Here is a 20,010-nt window from a genome sequence, read left to right on the forward strand (position 1 = left end):
ACCCACAAAACTGGAAAGTGAGCTGGTTTTATGAAGTGGAAGAATTAAAAGCATATTGCAAATGGCCTCCAGAAGAAAACACTTTCAATCATTTGTTTCAACTACACCAAGGCTGCCAGTTCTTAATGGCACTCTGGGGGAAGTCACTATGCTGGCAAACATACCCGGGGCCTGTACACATTGCATCTTCCTGAGCTGAGTGCCAGAGATAAAGAGCACGAGCTCTTGTGGAACAGTAGCACTGTTGATTTCTGGCTCTTGGTCTGAGCTCCTAATCTTTTCCTTCTGAGACATTAAAATCGGGCAGTTACGGTCAATGGGCCTTCCTTTTTGAGGATTGCTTCAGTTGAATGTTCAGGCACAGAGATGATTAGGGAGGTACTGTTGGGAGACACCATTGGTAGACTTTACACACCTTAAGTAGACTGGGCACCTGATTCATGCTTGTGACACATTAACCTATCCAGATGTTAGGAGACTCCCTAAGAGGCCCTCACTGGTGGCTCTTATTGCTACAAAGTCCCATCTTGACCTTCCATGCTGCAATCATCAAGCATTAGAATATTCTGTCTTTTTTATTTACTTTCCACACGTTTTCTACCCTTCAGGTTTGGGCTATTTCACCTGCAGCTGCTCATTATTACACTAGATGGAGTGTCTGCAAAGAAATGTCCATGTTCTAGTTGTACTTGTGTTTCTTCCTTTAATGAAACGCTTCATTAAAGGTACTCTGTGTCACCCACATTTTCTTTTTTTTTTTTTACCTGCGTTTTCTGTGTTGCTTTTCACTTGGCAAGATGAAGCCAGAATGAGGTGTACATGCTGGTCTTTTCCAAGAGGGAAAGACTGAGGAATTTTAGAGATGGACTAACTGTATTCATTGAAAAGTACACTCTCCAAAATCCTTAGATATGCCAAGGACTCACATCTAAAGGCAGAGCCCTTGATTCAAGAATTACCCCAGAGGGGGGCTTTTAATCCCTACTCAGCCAAGCATTCCATGGTGGTTCCTACTGCAGGAACTTGCAGGGCATTTTCACTGCCACTGCAAGTGGGGGCGGGAGGGCAAGGGCAAAGGTTCACAGAGGACTCATGTACCTTTTCTTTAAGATTTTCCAACATTTTTTCCATCTGCAACTTGTCATCCTTGACTTTTTCAAGTTCAGCTTCTTTCCTTTTGTATTCCTCTTGGACTTTGAGCAGATGCTACAAGAAAGACCAAAGACAATCAAGTCTTGAGGAGCCACACTTCATTTAAAAACCCTGGCTGAAATTAGATAGTAGGCTGGCCTGCCTCACTTTCTCCCAGCCCACACAATCATTTCTCCATGCAGAGATACCAAAGGGAAAATCAAGGTACTTTTCCCTTAAAATTATTTTATCTAGCTCTTAGGAACTTCCTTTGGATTTGTTCATATTTCAGAAAGCATCTGAGAAACTAACTGATCTAATCACTTAACTTTTCTATTCCAGCCAGGGGTAAGGATAGGGTATAGTGTTAATCCCATGTGGACAACATCTTGATTGCTGGATTGAACTTAATGTTGTAAAGCATTCTTTCAAATAGCCATTTACTAAGCCAAGTTCAATTTCTGTGAGGAAAACATTTCACAAATGTTTGTTTCCACATCAGTAGGCAAGGAAATGGATTCATCACCGTTAACGATTACAAAAATATTACTTATTTAGCATCTAACATGTGTCATGCATTGTGGATAGGGTTTCATATGTGCTGTCTCATAAACTTCAAGTAACCCCATGATACATAATCCTGAGGCTTACAGAGGTTTAGTGCTTTGCCTTAGGCCATTCAGATAGTAAGGGCAGAGTTGGGATTTAAACCCAGGTTGGGTCAACACCACAGTCCATGCTCTTTACCACTATGTTAGACTATACTTCTTTTTGGGATAAGATGGGAGAACCTTTATCTTGTTTACAAAGCTATTTTCTAATAAAAAGTAATCAAAATGAGAGAAATTAAGTTGTCAGGATGTAGAGACCTAATTGTCTCTGAGGTCTCTGAGGTGATGAAATGAAAAAAAAAGTTCATCATCTTTAAATTGTATTTCAGTAGCAGAGTTGTCCTTATGTGGAAAGGTTTCAAAATCAAGGTAAGAGAGAAAAGCAACAAAACATGTTTCCAAAGTTTTGATTTTCAGAGGCTTGCAAAAGACCATTGGAAGAGATAAAAGACACACAGTACAATATATGTTGTCAAAATTCTTTGAAGTCTAGCTGAAGAGATGCATTTTTTTGGTGGAAAGCTCTCAGATATAATTTACGTGTTCTAATTAAATTCCACAGTGACAGTAAAAGGAGGGTAAGCATTACTTCACACATTTTGCTAATAGGAAAGGTGAAAAATTAATGTGATATTGCTTGTCACACAGGAAGACAGTGGTAGCAGAAGTGATAGGAACACGGGGCTCTTAGTGCCAGAAGAGACTCCTTGTTCACAATTTGTGATTTCCAGCCAGCAATAAGCTTTACCCTAGACAATTCCAAGGGATACAATTAAAAAAATTATTGCTCAATTTAAATTGTAAGGAAAATGGCTGGTCATCTGGCAAGACAGAAGAGGATAGTACCCTTACTCAAAAATACTACTCCTTTATTATGATGAGAACAGATGGTGATATCTTTTAAATTGTAGGCTCACTGTGGTGATGGTTACATAAAACATCTAGACATTGAGCATCTATTACACACTGTTGTATTTGAATGCAATTATAGTTGGATGCACCTATTTACTTTACTTTTTATACTTGGAATAATGTGCAGGTAAACTCATTCACATAAATGACTGTGAAAACAAAACAAAATAAAAGCAAATTGATATTATGTGCCCAAAGCATTGATACTGAAGGAGCAAGGGTAGGATTCCTGCCATTTCTTCTAACAGGCTGTATGGTCCAGCACTGGATCAGTAGATACTACTTTTTCATATCTAAATAAGTGAGGTTCTTCATAAAGACCCTGAGGCCCTGTCCAGATCCCAAAGCAACTTCTGAAGCAGAAAGAAAAGATTAGATTATGTTTGGTGTAGTTTTATTGTCAAGTATTTTTCACTAAATGTTCATCCTTTGAAAATTGGTGATCCACTTCTACCTCTGGATTGGCCAGGGTATTTCATTAACCATTAACACACAATCCCTTCCTCGGCTATGCCAGAGAACAGAATATCAAGAAGAATAAGAGTTTAGCTATTCTCTTTGCTGGCAGGGGACCTTTTTCCAGGCGAGGAGCTGGTGCTAGCCTTCTTAAAAGCTCAGAACACCAAAAGGCCTTTACCTGTTGCATTCCTTGCAGGGCTTGCTGCAGGAGTTTCAGCTGCTGTTCCTTGTTTGGGTCATCTTCTTTGGGGGCTTTGCCTTGTTCTTGCTTGAGCAATTCTACCTCATTCCTATAGGCATCGAGCTGCCAACGGAGGCTGTCATTTTCTTCCTTCAGAGCTTCTGCCTGTGATACTAAGGCTAAGCAATCAATATAAAGTCGAACACCCATCTATCCATATTCTTTGTGGTTCACCTTAGTACCATGAAAACTTGGTAGTTTTTAACTGACATGTATAAAAATTCTCCTGAGCAACTTTAGGTTTCAGGTGGCTATAGCAGCAAGAGATGGACACAAAAGCACACAGAACCATTTTTGTAAAGGAACATAGGATTCCAACACCCTGAAGTCATCATCATGCTTCAAATTCATCACCCCAAATATAACTCAGATATTCCCAGCTAACACTGGCCACTTTTATTTGGAAGGCAGCAAATGATAAGACCTCTATTATGATACAGTGCAGCGCTAATTGTCTTGAACTGATGACTGTCCACACAATAATTTTGCAGGGCAGTTATTTTTAAAAATGTAACCTTTACAGTCCTACAGAAGAAAGGTAAATGTAAACATTAAGACACAAAACTTCTGGTTTCTGGTCTAGTGTGTAAGGAGTTTAGAAGTTACCACTCCATCCTAATGACAAATAAAAAACTGAATAAACTGAAAAATCAACAACTCATCTTAGATCCACCAGAGAAGTAAGGTCTCAGGGCAAACTGCCACCCCTGAAACTGGAGAGACAGGCAAATCCAGAGAATCACAACTTACCAGACCAGAAACCTATGAGCAGGAAGCTCCACAGGAACTGGTGGCAAGTAAGAAAACCTAAATTGCAATTGGCTAATTGCTGGAGGCTCAGTGTGGACAAGTCTGAGATTTAAAAAGTCCAGAGGGACCCAGTCATAGTGAGGTTTCTATACTTTTGTGAGTTTTATCTCTAGGAGTGTAACCAAGTACTTACAATGAATATTGGAGAAAAATCCTCTTGTGCTTCCATCAGGGGGAGGGGAAAAGAAACCATTTTGAAGTACAGCAGAGCATTCTGTTCTTAACAAGGCCTGCCCTCACAAGAAACTATTTTACCAGAGCCTAACCTGCTAGGGTATTACCAGAGCCTAATTGACCGGGAGAAGGGAAATACGCAAATATAGCCCCCTCCAGCCATCCTGTCCCAAGTAAGGGGCGAGAAATAACTGAGAAACACTTGTGAAATTCACAGTCCGGAGGTATATGTTCACTAAAAGATTGAGACCTAATCACAGGACTATAGAATGCTTCCCCACATTTAACTACCACACCACTAAAGTTCTATTTACCAAAGTTCTTTTCACCCAGTACATCATGTTCAGATTTCAACAAAAGACTACAAGGTGTACTAAAAGGTAAACACACACACACACACACACACACACACACACACACACACACTCACACACAGTTTGAAGAGACTGAACGGGGATCAGAACAAAAGTCAGATATAGCATAAATGTTGGAATTATCAGACCAGGAATATAAAACATCTATGATTAGTATGTTAAGGGCTTTAATGGGAAAAGTAGATACCATGAAAGAACAGATGGATAATGTACACAGAGAGATGGAAATTCCAAGGAAGAATCAAATAGACATGATAGGAATAAAAAATAATACCATAACAGAAGTGAAAAATGCCTTGGATGGGCTTATTAAAAGACTGGACATGGCTGAGAGAAGAATCTCTGAGCTTGAGGGTATGACAATAGAAACTGCCTAACCTGAAAAGCAAAGAGAAAAAAGCATTAAAAAAAACCCAAGCAGAATATCCAAGAACTATAGGACATCCACGAAAGATACATGTCATAAGAATATTAGAAGGGAAAGAAAGAGAGAAAGGAATGGAAGCAATAGGTGAAGCAACAATGGCTGAACTTTTTCCCCAAATTATTATCAGACACCAAACCACAGATCCAGGAAGTTCAGAGAACATCAAACAGGATAAATGCCAAAAAATTAGACCCAAAAATACACCTCACCAAAGATACATCAATGGCAAGTAAGCATCATCATATGTCATATGTCATGCATCATTAGGGAATTACAAATTAAAAGAACAATGAGATACCACTATACACCTATTAGAATGGTCAAAATCCAAAACAATGACAACACCAAGTGCTGGTAAGGATGTGGAGCAAACAGAAACTCTCCTTTATTGCTGATGGGGAATGCAAAATGCTACTGGCACTTTGGAAGATACTTTGGCAATTTCTTATAAAACTAAACATACTTTTACCATACAATCCAGCAATCATGCTCCCTTGTGTTTACCCAAGTGAACTGAAAACTTATGTTCCCACAAAAATATGCACACGGATTTTATAGCAGATTTCTTCTTCTTTTTTTTTTTAATTTTATTTTATTATATTGTTATAGCAGATTTCTTCTGGCAGTTTTATAATTGCCCCAACTTGGAAACAACTGCAATGTTCTTTAGTAGATTAATGAATAAACTGTGGTACATCGAAATGGAATATTATTCAGTGCTAAAAAGAAATGAGTGATCAAGCCACGAAAAGACCTGGAGGAAATGTAAATGCATATTACTAAGTGAAAGAAGCCAATTGAAAAGGCTACATAACTGTATGATTCCAACTATATGGCATTCTGGAAAAGGCAAAACGATGGAGTCAGTAAAAAGGTTAAAAAAAAAAACACAAATCCTAACCTGGTTGCCAGGGGCTGGGGGAGGGAAGAACAAATGGGCAGAGCACAGAAGATTTTTAGGGCAGTGGAACTATTCTGTATGATAGTATAATGGTAAATACATACATTTTAAAGATTTGTCCAAACTCATAGAATGTATAATAATACCAAGAGTGCACTCTAATGCAAACTATGAACTTTGGGTGATAATGATGTATTCACTGATTGTAAGCAATGTATCCCTGTAGTGCAGGACATCAGTAGTGGGGGGGGGCTATGTATGTGTGTGGGGGAGACAGGGGTATTTGGAAACTCTACTTCTTGTTCAATATTGTTGTAAATCTAAGACTCCTCTAAAAAATTAAATGATTAATTTAAAAAAAACCCAAGACACAAGAGGAAAACTTGGTTAGCTTTATTTATGGTTATGGCACATTTTTCAAGGCCAAAAATCAGAAAAGCTATTATAAAATATTTAATCAGAGGATTTTCATTTATTCAACAAACTCTGAGTATCTTCCCTATACCAGGCTTATAACAGTAAAAAATGAGATTCCACTAATCTCTATGGTTCACAGTCCAAATTAATGGAAACAGTTGTAGTTTATTCCTTTTTTGATTCCTAACGGAGCATAAAGCCCAGAAAAGAGGTGTTAGCAAAATGGATCAAAATTAAAAACCTGTATATTAAATGTATGAGAATGTTAAAAGGCAACTTGTCAAAGGTGTGCATTTTTTCAGCTACTTATGGGGAGGGACTTTGAGTAGAAGAAAGTAAAAGAAAGTAATGGAAATCAAATCTTCAAGATTATTAGCTATAAGTGGTGGAAGAACGGTTCTCTAAAGGGATTTCAAAGACAAGAGTCATTCTCTACAATAAATGGAAAGAAGTTGTGCTTTACAAAGATGAAATATATAGAGGAAAACCATATTCTGAGGGAGAAAACATCCTCTATTTCTAAAAGAAAGCTACTCCAGGGGGGTGGTGTGGGGTTTAATTCTGTGCTTTCAACCTGAGGGTTTTCCTGAAACAATCAGGTACCAGCATAGGCTGATGTAATCAGATTGTCTATCCAAATTAGAGAGTGGCAACCCTTCCTATTACATGTTCTCTTGTTTTCTGTGAATAGCCATGCAATTATCCTGATATGGCAGTTTGAAACTGGTATTTTAATTTTTAAAAGAAATTACAAAAATCTTTGGCACGACACATTCATTGTACATTTAATTTTATTATGGATTTTAATTTTTGCTGTAATCTTACAGCTTTTGTGTCTTTGAAGAGAAAGCTGTTACACAGAGAGTTGAATTCCCAGCACTGTAAATACTATCTATCCTTGCCATCTCTCCCAGCAGCAGGGATACCTGTTGTCAGACAGGGAGCATTCCTCACAATCACAGCACTAAAAGAAGATGCTAAAACTGAAGATGACTGTATATACAAGAAAGTGTATGGCAGAAGGGACACGAGCTATCTGCCAAAAGGGAAGAAATATTTGAATTGCTTGTTGGGTCAGTACCAAGGATAGCATCTCCAGCTGGAGTTCCACTGAATAACACAGAGGTTCCTCTGTAAATCAAATGACTGCTACAGATATACAGTTATTCATTTCTGCTTTGGTTTGCATGTTTGTCCTCTGGCAAGGCATAGGGCTCAATACTAAATAGTGATATTTCATCTTCCTCCTTTTGTTTCTTCTTGTACGGCAGGCCAGTGATTATGCTCATGTCTTACGAGTCATGTGGAGAAATGTGGAAAAGGGCAGAGATCTAGGAGAATGGTTAGAGGCATAGTCTCCAGTTTATTTTTTATTTTTTTATTTTTTAATAAATGCATAAATATTTTCCCTCTGAGCAAATGAGGAGGAGAGACTGATTCTCTCCCAGGGGGAAAGGGCATGCTGATGAGTGGAGATAGATTCCTACAGCCAAGTGTAAACAGATAATAATCTCCTCAGTTTGGACCTGTCACTAAGCAAAAGAGAATGTGATCTCCTCTAATGCCACCAGGGCACCTTACTTACAAAATGTATTTCCCACTCCCTGAAATGAGGGTTTTTGTCATTTTAATGAGGACACCAAGTCTTTACTTCCACAGACTTAGCATTAATTGGGCCCATTTCTGAAGTTGGAGTTCTTTGTACATTGTCAGAACATTGAAAAGTTCAGTATTACCTTTTAATAATATGTTTGAGTAGGTGAATCCATCAGTCCTGATACTAAAGAGCATAGTACAGTGAATTTATTCATATCTTGCCATCATTAGTTCTTGGCTGCTCCTTTTTGACTATTTCCTATGTGGAAAAAACGTTTCTCTTTATAGGGATGGCTCCTCAGATCTGAAGGCTGCCAGTTCATCATGGCAATATGAAAGTACGAAGGCAGCTGTGAATTCTTTTTAGAGGAGCCGCTCAGAGCAAAATCCGATATGTTGTTCTATGACAAAAGATCTAAAAGGATTTTGTGCCATTAAAAAATTAATGCCTGAGTTTCTTCGGTGGTACAAAGAAAACAACAAAAATTTTAATGGAAGCAAATTGAGGGGGTTGGCCACTCTCACAAAGCTGCATTACAGGAGATGCTTAAAAAATGTCTCCAAATTATTGAAGGAAGATGTGTAACAAATGTTACCAAATTATAGAAGGGAAGATGTGCAACATTCCTCTCAAGGGTCCTAAAAAAATGTTTGAACTGGAGTGATTCACGAAGAGAAAAAGCCAAAAAGAACAAAGTGGAAAGAGAGAGGGAGATGATATGTGTGGTTGCAGGCCAGTTCAGGGAAATTTTTAAGTGAGTTCCCTGACCTCCCAAAGCCTTGCTTTCCTTATCTCTGCAGGTCATTACTCCAATGAGGCTGCTACCAGTATGGATGCACCAGGGACTTCGCTGTTTCTCCTCTGAGATCTCTAAATTCCCGTCTCAAACACAGTATCTTCATCTGTCAGTTACCTCACTGCCCCTCATCACCCTGAGACGCTGCTCTCTTTCTTTGCTGGGGACCTTTAATCTCTTCGAGTGGCCAACTTCACCCAGTCCATTAACTATTTTCTGGCGAAACAGATTCCACTGCAAACTCCTTAGTACCCTATATTCCTTCACCCTCCTAAAAACCTTTGGCCAGTCTTACCATGCCAATTCCTAGCTCATGGTCACTCGACTCAACTTTGTCTGCACCTTATCCTGGGTTGCAGAGGACTCTTATAGGAAGTTGCAGAGCTGGGCAGTCCTGGTCAATACAGACTCATGTTGGTCCTTGCTGGTAGGTCTCTTACCTCTCGCTGATTTCTTCCTTCCATCCTGCCCAGTGTGTTTATTTCAGGTCTGCTCCTGTCTCCTCATGGTCTCATTTCCAAAGCATTTCCCTAATTATTTTTTTATAATAATTTTTTATTATGTTATGTTAGTCACCATACGGTATATCCTTAGTTTTTGATGTAATGTTCCATGTCTGGCTAAATGGAGAAGCATGGAATGCATATATAATTTTAGCTTCACCTCTCTTGTCTCAGAGGAAGAGGGTTTTCCCCTCTCTAAAGAAAACTCCACCTGAGTTTGGATCACTTCCCATTCTTCTCTAGGATTCCAAGTCCATAATTACCTGTAAGTGTTATGCTAAACGTAACCTTGGCATTCATGGTTCCCCATAATCTAGACCCATCTTGTCCACTCCATCTTTTATCCCCCTATACCCATCATCTTTATTTCCCTCTCTGAGCCCTGTTCCTTCTCCTCTCCCGCCTCCACATCAAGATACTTTCTTACTCTCCTTCTTCTCATCCAAACCTGTTCATCTTTCAAGGTCCTAATCAGTTTTCACTGAATGCAACTACTCTGGCCACACTAATATCTCTCGGTCTTTCTGCATTCTAATCAGTACCTTACAGGTTAGAAGCAAGTGGTATTTCTTATATTTTATGTAAATTTACACATATTGTACCTTTATTTCCATAAGCTTATAGGATGAAGTCTTTATCAATTAATTGGTCAAACTCTTAAAGAGGGAATGATGAGAGGTGGGGGGAGGGAAAGAAGGAGATCGGAAACCAGAGAAGTAAAAACTTTGGCTAGAACAATGAAGGAGAATGAGTCTCAGTCAATGTTTTCCAAATGTGCTCCCTGGACTATCAGCATCCAAATCGTTTAGGATGCCTGATAAAATGCAAATTCCTGAACTTCATTACAGACCTACTTAATCAAACCCTGCAGTCCAGAAATCTGATTTTTTAAAGGTAACCCAATGATGCTTATATATACCAAATCTGAGAACCACTAGTCTAAGTGGAGAAGGCAGATAATAGATGCTGAAAAGGAACAGCTGTCTTAGGTTTACTGGGCACATGTAATTTCCATCAGGGCTAACGATAGAATGAAATAGTTTTACACTATCATGATTTGCTTTGATGTGACTCCCTCTCTTTAACACATTGCTTTGAGCACAGCAGTCCGTTCTTCCATGGCAAGAAGGTTTCCATTACTGCATCACAAATATGGGCTGGGTAATACAGAGTCCCTTGAAGAACAGAAATTTTGTGGTACTCCAAGGAAAGGTCACTGAGACTGCTAGGCTAGCTGTGACTCTTACTTTCTTCAGGAAGTAAAATTTAACCAGACACATGCTCCTAGGTTCCTGGAATTCAAATTTGGTAGCATGGAGAGAGAAAAAAAAAACGATCTGAAATCTAGTGCTTAAGCTTTTAATTGGAACCAAGTGAAACTAAAACATGTAGCTGATTTAGATAAAACCTGAGGACCCACTTACTGGCTCACACTGAGCAGGATTTCTGCAGTTGACTACTACAGAAGCAAGATAACAAAATTAGATACGATCGAGGGGAAGAAAAATGCACAAAAGTCCTTGAATTAAAATGAATTGAAACCTTCTGGGAGAAAAGCTATTTGGTAAGCTCCATTAAGTCTATTGTAGATAGCTTTATTTGACAAAGCAGCATCCTGGCATGTGGAACAGGAAAGAAAATAGCTATAAGATGATCTGTCAGGGAGTTTCCAGTCTCTAAACGAATAAGATTCTGTGCGGTAGCCAATACAGCTTTTAACTCAAAAGAGATACAGAAGCAAAATCCAGTTATATAACGCTAGTAAGTGCATTTAATCTGAATCTCCCATACATCCCCCTCCCCCATTAACTCCTCAAATTCAGCAATTTATCAAGCAAATACTCAAACTTACGGTCACATTCATTTCAGGGGAACAATGGATTAACACTATACAATACTGCAGATACTGAGATGGAGACAGTTCTATAAGTCAAAGATTAGTCAGCTATAAAACATCTTGGCTAAGCACTTAACTAATTTGAATAGCTCAATTATTATGAAACTCTTGTTTTTTTAGCTATAAGTTTATAGTATGTGTTTTCAGTAATTAGTTCACTGTTCTGAAAATGCTATCTACTGATTACAAAGGATTTATTCAATATTTATGGAGGTTTAGATGTTTAGGGATCTAACCTATGGCAGAAATAGAGGAAATTCAGATGTAACAGCTACAAATGCCTTTTTAAAAGTCTGATTTGGTAGTTTTCTTTCCTTAAGAGCTTCTGTTCATGGAGTGAAGATTCTAGGGCCACTCAAGTGGCTATAGAGCTGCTGACTTCAATATGCAAGTACTAAAACCAAGAAATCCTGACTTGCATTATAATCAATTGGTTCTCTGGGTCTCTGACTCTCTCTCTCTCTCTCACACACACACACACACAATAAGGACAGTATACTATGATATCTCCAAAGTCTAGCACAGTGCTTGGCATGCAATAGTTATTAAATGAATGAATGAATTCATTTGGCCATCCCAACCTTCCTGGTAGATGGTTGTATAATGTACTTCTTACAAGGGTGAAACCTGAGCTCAGTGGGACAGAAATCCTTCTTGAGTCAAAAAAACACAGTTGAGACTGGAACTCAGGTCTTCTAATTTTAGGTCCAGGGCTTTGTCCACTGCACCTTACCAACTCCTAAGACTGTCTAGAATGGCTTACCTGAAAACACTGGGTTTTTGCCTGATATTTTAATCTCCCTTCTGATAATTCTCTCCCTGGTTTGTTATGAAATTGAGAGGTGGTGTAGTGTCATATTGTTCAACAGGTTTGCGTTATGAGTTCCACTGGGGACCCACATCGTGGCCTCTCTCACAGTGAGGTTCCAACTATACTAAGTAAGAGCAAAAGCCTTTACCCAGACATCTGTCTGTAGACTCCTGTTTGGTTCCCAGTAAACCCCTAATTAACCACAATAAAAGTCAGCAGATAGGTAGGTTGTCAAATATTATAGATATTTCCCCTTAGTTGGTAGTCTCTTAATTTTGTGATTCTTTAAAGAAAAATATTTAATTTATATGAAGATAAATTTATCAATAGTATCTTTTATGATTTCTATCTTTGGAGACCTTCATCCTAAATTATACAACCAATTCCTATATTTTCCAGAATTTCTTTTGCTATGTTTTTTTCTTATATCTGAATCTTAAATCTATCTGTTACAAATTTTGGTGTAAGGTATATGTGATGTAGGGATCTAACTACTTTTTACAATGTTTGGCTAGTTGTCTATTTATACGTAAGCTCTCTTGTGACTCCTACTATAGAATATATTATTAATAAATCCAAATCAAGTATAGAACAATGCTGCCTAAATGTCTAGCCCTCCTAAGAGAATAAAGTCCACTTTTAATTTGGCACTATAATGGAATATGGGAGTGAATAAGAAGATTCTGTAGCCACAGGGTTAATATTCAGCCACTGTGTACTTATATGTCTATGCCAATTGTTTCTTGCTGGTTCCAGACTGATGGTTTTGTGCCCATACCTTACTGGATGTTAGAAGTTTTAAAATATCATCCCTGCAAGTAGATGTTAGTTAAATGAAACAAAGCAGAATTATCTTTACCTGATTCCTCAGTTTCTTTTGTTTCTGTGGTTTCTTCTATTTCATCATCGGACATCTCCATTTCTTCTTCTCGCCTGATTCCCATTAATTCATCATTATGTATGTTGCGAATTTCCTAAGGTTAAAAGTTATGCTTTGTTGGTGGGAAAGCTTTGAAAATGTTGAAGAAATGAACAGAGTTAAGGATAAGATGAAGCAGGGCTTTTTGACATATGACAAAACTCCAGAGTACCCTTAAGGCGAGGGCAAAGGGGCCTGTTGGGGCTGAAACTGTCTCGACAGACAAAGCAGACTTTGTACATTCTGTCTTCCATAAGGCATTCTTTCCATATCCAGAGCTCTGTTAGTTGATGATTCTTATGTCCCTCCTATATTAGAAAAGCACTATTGGTCATGAAAGGCCTCTTACCTTTACATGGATTTCTGGACTTTCCTTGAAGGGTTTTGCCATTTTCACCTTTCCATGTCAAATCCTTTAATTTTGCATCTTTCCATCCTCTTCCCTCTCCACTTACAGACTTACTCAACAGAACTCTTTTTTAAAAATTATGTTCAGTTAGCCAACATACAGTACATCATTAGTTTTTGATGTAGTGTTCAACGACTCATTAGTCTAACTTTTGCAGGTTTAGAAGTTACAGCAGAAATGAGCTGTCAGGAATGAACTTCTATCAGATCAACCCTTCCATGGATAATAACTATCCTCTGAACAAAACACAAAATCAAACCAAGCCAAACCCCTAACCACTTAATGGCACTGGAGAGCAAACAAAAGCAGGCATATCCAAAGAGTGGCTGACACTTGGAAGAAGGCTGTGGGTCTCAGTTTTTTAAGAGCCTTTTAGTCTGACAGCAGACCACAGTTAGCAGCTCACAGGGTGGCTACATTTTTAATAGAAAACTCTCTCTTTATATTGTAAAGAAATCAAGGATATAGCCACAGGAAAGTGAGGAGGGGAATCCCAGAGACAGCCAGAGAGAGAAAGAGAGAGAGAGAAAGAGATCCAAATTCTGCATATAATATCTGCTCAAATTTCTGCATGACCTTTGAACCATGGAAGCACAGGACAGATTCCAAACAACACAGCTAAGTCTAAAAGAACTGAACTGAAATTTGAGCTGCCACCTAAGACAGAATTTCCAGCTTAAACAATTAAGTAAATTGACCATTAAAACAAAAGAAACCGAAGTCAACCTTCTTTGGAAGAACATAACAAAATGAACATAACAGAATATAACCAGAACCTTAAAAGCAAAATACTCAAAAAAATGTAGGCAAAGCCTCAAATTACTTGATACACAAAGAACTAGGATGAGATGACCCATCTTCAAGAGAAAAGATCATCAACAGAAATCAAACTTGAAATGAACCAGATATGGCAGTTAGCAGAGTTAAAGCAGCTATTATAATTATCTCAATGATGGAAAGGAAACATGCTCATAATGAATGAAAAGATGAGAAACCTTGGCAGAGAAACAGAAACCTTAGAAAAGCACCAACTGGAAATCCTAAAACTGAAAAATATAATATCCAAAATAAAAGTAACTGGATGAGCCTAACTTTATAATAGAGATGGCAGAACAAAGAGAGAACTTAAAGAGAGAACAATACAAACTTAGCCAATCTGAAGAACAGAGAGAAACTAACTGGAATCACAGAGAGAAGAGATTAAATGATTCAAGATACTTGAAGAAAAAAATAGTTGAAGATGTCTCAACTTTGATGAAAGACACTAATCTATATATTCAAAGAGCTCAGTGAACCCCAGGCAGGAGATGTGTGAAAAAGGTATGTCTAAGAATACCATAGTCAAATTGCTGAAAACTGAAACATTAAGAGAAACTCTAACTCTTTAGTTAGCTAAATTCATTGAGATAACCATTTCACAATCCCTGTTGGTCAAATCATAATGCTGTGGATCTAAAACTTATACAGTACTGTATGTCAGTTCTACCCTCAGTAAAACTGGAAGAATAGAGAAACTCTTAAAAGCAGCCAGAAAACAACAACAACAACAACACATTATATACAATGAGACAATTCGAATACTTTGATTTCTTTCAGAAACAATATAGGCCAGAAGTCAGGGGAGCAATATCTTTAAAGTGCAGGAAGAAATAAAAATACCTGCTTGTTCAGAATTCTATATGCAGAGAAAAGTTCTTTCAAGAATGAAGATGAATTAAATCTATTTTCAGACAAATGTAAATGTAAGAATTTGTCATCCAAAGATTTGCACTATAAGAAATGTGGAAGAAAGTTCCTCAGGCTGGAGGGAAGTGCTACCAGCTGTAAACACAGATCTTCACGTAGGCATGAAGAACTTTGGAGATCACACTGGAAAAGTCACTTTAAAAAGTGTCAGCATGAAAACTGTGCATTTTGGAGAAGCNTAACACCAAAAACCATGCGTTACCTTGGAATTAACTTAACCAGAGACGTAAAGGACCTATATGCTAGAAACTATAGATCACTTTTGAAAGATATTGAGGAAGACATAAAAAGATGGAAAAATATTCCATGCTCATGGATTGGAAGAATTAACATAGTTAAAATGTCCATACTACCCAGAGCAATCTACACTTTCAATGCTATCCCGATCAAAATACCGAGGACATTTTTCAAAGAACTGGAACAAATAGTCCTTAAATTTGTATGGAACCAGAAAAGGCCCCGAATCTCCAAGGAACTGTTGAAAAGGAAAAACAAAGCTGGGGGCATCACAATGCCGGATTTCGAGCTGTACTACAAAGCTGTGATCACAAAGACAGCATGGTACTGGCACAAAAACAGACACATCGACCAATGGAACAGAATAGAGAACCCAGAAATGGACCCTCGGCTCTTTGGGCAACTAATCTTTGATAAAGCAGGAAAAAACATCCGGTGGAAAAAAGACAGTCTCTTCAATAAATGGTGCTGGGAAAATTGGACAGCTACATGCAAAAGAATGAAACTTGACCACTCTCTCACACCATACACAAAAATAAACTCCAAATGGATGAAAGACCTCAATGTGAGACAGGAATCCATCAAAATTCTAGAGGAGAACATAGGCAACAACTTCTATGACATCGGCCAGAGCAACCTTTTTCACGACACATCTCCAAAGGCAAGAGAAATAAAAGATAAAATGAACTTATGGGACTTTATCAGGATAAAGAGCTTCTGCACAGCCAAGGAAACAGTCAAAAAAACTAAGAGACAGCCCACGGAATGGGAGAATATATTTGCAAAGGACACCACAGATAAAGGACTGGTATCCAAGATCTACAAAGAACTTCTCAAACTCAATACACGAGAAACAAATAAACAAATCATAAAATGGGCAGAAGATATGAACAGACACTTTTCCAATGAAGACATACAAATGGCTAACAGACACATGAAAAAATGTTCAAAATCATTAGCCATCAGGGAAATTCAAATCAAAACCACACTGAGATACCACCTTACGCCAGTTAGAATGGCAAAGATAGACAAGGCAAGAAACAACAATTGTTGGAGAGGATGTGGAGAAAGGGGATCCCTCCTACATTGTTGGTGGGAATGCAAGTTGGTACAGCCACTCTGGAAAACAGTGTGGAGGTCCCTTAAAAAGTTAAAAATTGAACTACCCTATGACCCAGCCATTGCACTACTGGGTGTTTACCCCAAAGATACAGACGTAGTAAAGAGAAGGGCCATATGCACCCCAATGTTCATAGCTGCATTGTCCACAATAGCCAAATCATGGAAGGAGCCGAGATGCCCTTCAACAGATGACTGGATTAAGAAGCTGTGGTCCATATATACAATGGAATATTACTCAGCTATCAGAAAGAACGAATTCTCAACATTTGCTGCAACATGGACGGCACTGGAGGAGATAAATGCTAAGTGAAATAAGTCAAGCAGAGAAAGACAATTATCATATGATTTCTCTCATCTATGGAACATAAGAACTAGGCAGAGCTTAGAGCCTTCTAACCACCAGGCAAACCCCCCTCAGCTACAAAGAAACTAAGCCCTGTATCGTTACTCTCCTATAAATATTCAATAGGAAGTCACATGGATGGGATGAAGGCAGAGGTTATAGGGTACCATATTAAGGTAAACTCATGAGGAGCATTTAGTAAATGACAGTACCCCTAAGTAAAGCAAGTATGTTTTTAATTCTATGAAAGCCTTACTTTTAAAGCACTTGATATCCAAGATACCTGTTTTTTGTCTTTCTGGTTGTGTCAAAAAAGCTCTATTTTGGGAAGCAAACCCTAACAAATACCTTCAGAGTGAAGGACTAAAAGGTAACATTTCCCTAAGGAAGGCACTCTACCTAGCTGGGGCATAGGTGCAGTTAGGAGGACTCTGAGCCACTGAAGTGCAGGCAGCAAGGGAAGTAGCTGCCTCCCAGATTTGCCCCCTTTTCCATCCTGACATTTGGATCCAGGGCTGAAACCAAAAGAGTGGCAATGACAGGCAAAAACATTTTCCAGAAGTTTTCATTTTTAAATCTCTACCTGAAATTGACTGGGCCATGTCACTGAAAGGCTATATTGAAAAAGGAAAGATAGCACTCCTGAAGTTTCTATTCCATTCTCCTGCCCCCAGTCAACCTGTGATATTTTTCATTCAAACAGCAAACTGTTAGTGATTTGTAAAAATGCATTATAATGGCTTTGAGTTTGTTTTAATGCTAACTTTTTCTGATGCTTAGAAATTCACACACTGCTCCACAATGGAGGAGAAAGCACTTTTACATAGAATTAAACTGAAACCCGAGACAGAGGAAAATGCATGGAAAGAATCACCTTTGTACCAGATGATGTTTTTAATTTATCATAAAGTAAGCAAATCACAATCATTGCACATTAAGCATCTAACTCTGTAGTTTCACAACAAGTTATGTGAACTTAAATTCATCTTACTCATGTATTATGATAGGAACATGGTTATCAGTAAAGCGAAGTTCCTTACTAATTGTTTAACAAAACTGTACTTACTAGACTTTCAACATTTACAGGATACTTGGTGAGGAAAGGGTCAGATGAAGGAATGGAAAGGATAGCTTCTACACTTACATAGAAATTTGAATCTGAGCTATCATTCAGACCAATGAAGCAAGGTACAAACACAAGTTCCTAATGCCTTTTGTATGATACATATGGAAATAAAAATCGGATCCAAATCGTGTTAGTAGATGTTCTGATGGCTGAAAGCTAATAGCTAGTGTTAGAACACATGGTTAAAATGAGGGTGTGGGGATGACTGGAACAATCTATCTGCAAACAGTTCTTCAGAGTTTGGAATGGTAGGCTTGGAAATCTAGAGAGAAAGTTATTTTAGTAATCACAGTATCTCATTTTACAAGAATGCTAGCAATCGTCAAGTCCCTTTTCCTCTGGCCCTGATGATATAACATCTCCTACTGGAGAGGATGCGAGGAGGTCTGTTCTAGTGCCTACTGCTATGGCTCTAGTTTCTATATATCATCCAAGGTTTAGCTTCTAATTGAGGCCAGCTTCTCAGTGAGAGAACCACACAGGTTTTAAACAGTTCTATAGAAAAAGAGTTCCTACAATACAGAGAGCTGTCAGTAAAGTCACTGTAGACATGAACTTTTAGTAAAGAGAGGAACTTTAGTTTTCTCTTACCACCCTTTTCAATTGTATCAGCAGGAGTCTCACGCACATACAAATCAGGAAAATAAACCAATGAAAGACCCATTAGCAAACTAGTATGCCCAGCATATGCTACCAAGGTGAGCACCTGAGCTCCCTGAAGGTGGGGACTTTTCTTTCTTAATCCATAACCCCGCTCTCAGCAAGTAAGGCACTGTTGGCTGCTGGTAGGATGACAATAAAACAAGGAGCGACTTAGGAGTTGTAGCTTTGAAGCTCAGGCCAAGAAAAAGTTGTTCTAGTTGATTTAAGTCACTGAGATGCCCTGGTTCACAGTGGGGTGCTCAGAGATAGCCCCAATTTAAGAGGACGGTGGTTATTTTCTAGTTTCCTATTATCAAGTTAAAGTATGCAGAGGTTAAAAAAAGCCATGATTTAAAGAGGTACCCATGTGAAATAGAAGAGGTTTTTTTAGATTTAGGAAATACAATGCCAGAGGAAGGTCATAAGCTATGTTCCACTCTCAGTAGTTTTACTTATCAAGATTGAGGTATTCAAGTAGGCCTTAATTTAGTCCAATCCAATAGGCAGAAAGCATTTTTCTAGATTTCCACAAAGTCTACAAAATACATCATGAAACACAAAGCTCTTGGCAAGTCAGGCTAGCCATGTCCTTTATCCTCATTGCTCTGCCAAGGAAGCTCTGCTACAATATTAGATGATAGGATGGATAGCTCTCATTCTCTACAGGCCCCGAGAAATGTCCAGCTTACTGGCTATCTTTACTGAGAAGGTAATTAAATTCAAGTATGTACCCACCAGATAGGTAGGCTTGACAGAACTATAGTTCTCTATAGAGAGCCTTGACAAATAATATTCATGGAAATATTTTATTGCAAAGTCATTTATAGAAGGGCTGTGGTCTGGACAAGTCAGTGCTCAAATCAGAGGCTCCCTTCCTCCTCTGAAAAGACATTATTGTACTGGCAGGGCTTTCTGCAATGGGTGGGGCAGTTCAGACAGCTTCTTCCAGCCCTGAGAATGAACACACGTGTATGTGTACTAAAGAAAAGTAGAGACTTACTACTGCTTTTCTACAATTATAAGACATATTGAGCATTTTTCCTCAACCTTTATTCTTCGAACTGTTCAGACTCAAGAGTTTAGATATTTTCAATTTAGGGTATTAAACTCTACTCTCTGCCCCCATACCTTTCTTTACCTTTCTAGCTCCCTGAGGGCAAAGACCATCTAGTCCTGAATTGCCTGTCATGATGCCTGAGATTGCTTCAGTTAATGTTTGAATTGAAATGTTGAATTTTGTTTGTTGAGGCTCAACAAAGTTGGGTAGCCCTAGCTAGGATTCTAAAATCATCTTGTGCTACTATAAGACAGTAGCTCCCTGTTTTGTTCCTAATTCTCTTTTTATTTTTATTTTTTTCAGTTAGAGATTTTATTTTATTTTATTTTTTTTTGTTTTTATTATTAC

General features: G+C 38.3%; 1 protein-coding gene across 11 annotated transcripts in view; it reads right to left on the reverse strand.

Moving 5' to 3' along the window:
• The window catches only part of ENOX2 (ecto-NOX disulfide-thiol exchanger 2), a 258,701-nt gene that overhangs the window by 10,570 nt on the left and 228,121 nt on the right, over window positions 1-20,010 (reverse strand). For 10 of the 11 annotated variants that reach the window (XM_034649146.1, XM_011224118.3, XM_034649149.1 and 7 more), the window contains 3 exons: window positions 12,921-13,035; window positions 3,292-3,473; window positions 1,099-1,206 (listed from right to left, as the gene is read on the reverse strand). In XM_034649146.1, the coding sequence (XP_034505037.1) occupies window positions 1,099-1,206; window positions 3,292-3,473; window positions 12,921-13,035 (405 nt within the window). The remainder of the gene's footprint in view (window positions 1-1,098; window positions 1,207-3,291; window positions 3,474-12,920; window positions 13,036-20,010) is intronic. The other variant, XM_034649147.1, reaches the window with a different exon arrangement.

This window comes from Ailuropoda melanoleuca, chromosome X (genome assembly GCF_002007445.2).
Source record: "Ailuropoda melanoleuca isolate Jingjing chromosome X, ASM200744v2, whole genome shotgun sequence".
In the NCBI taxonomy this organism is placed as follows: domain Eukaryota; kingdom Metazoa; phylum Chordata; class Mammalia; order Carnivora; family Ursidae; genus Ailuropoda; species Ailuropoda melanoleuca.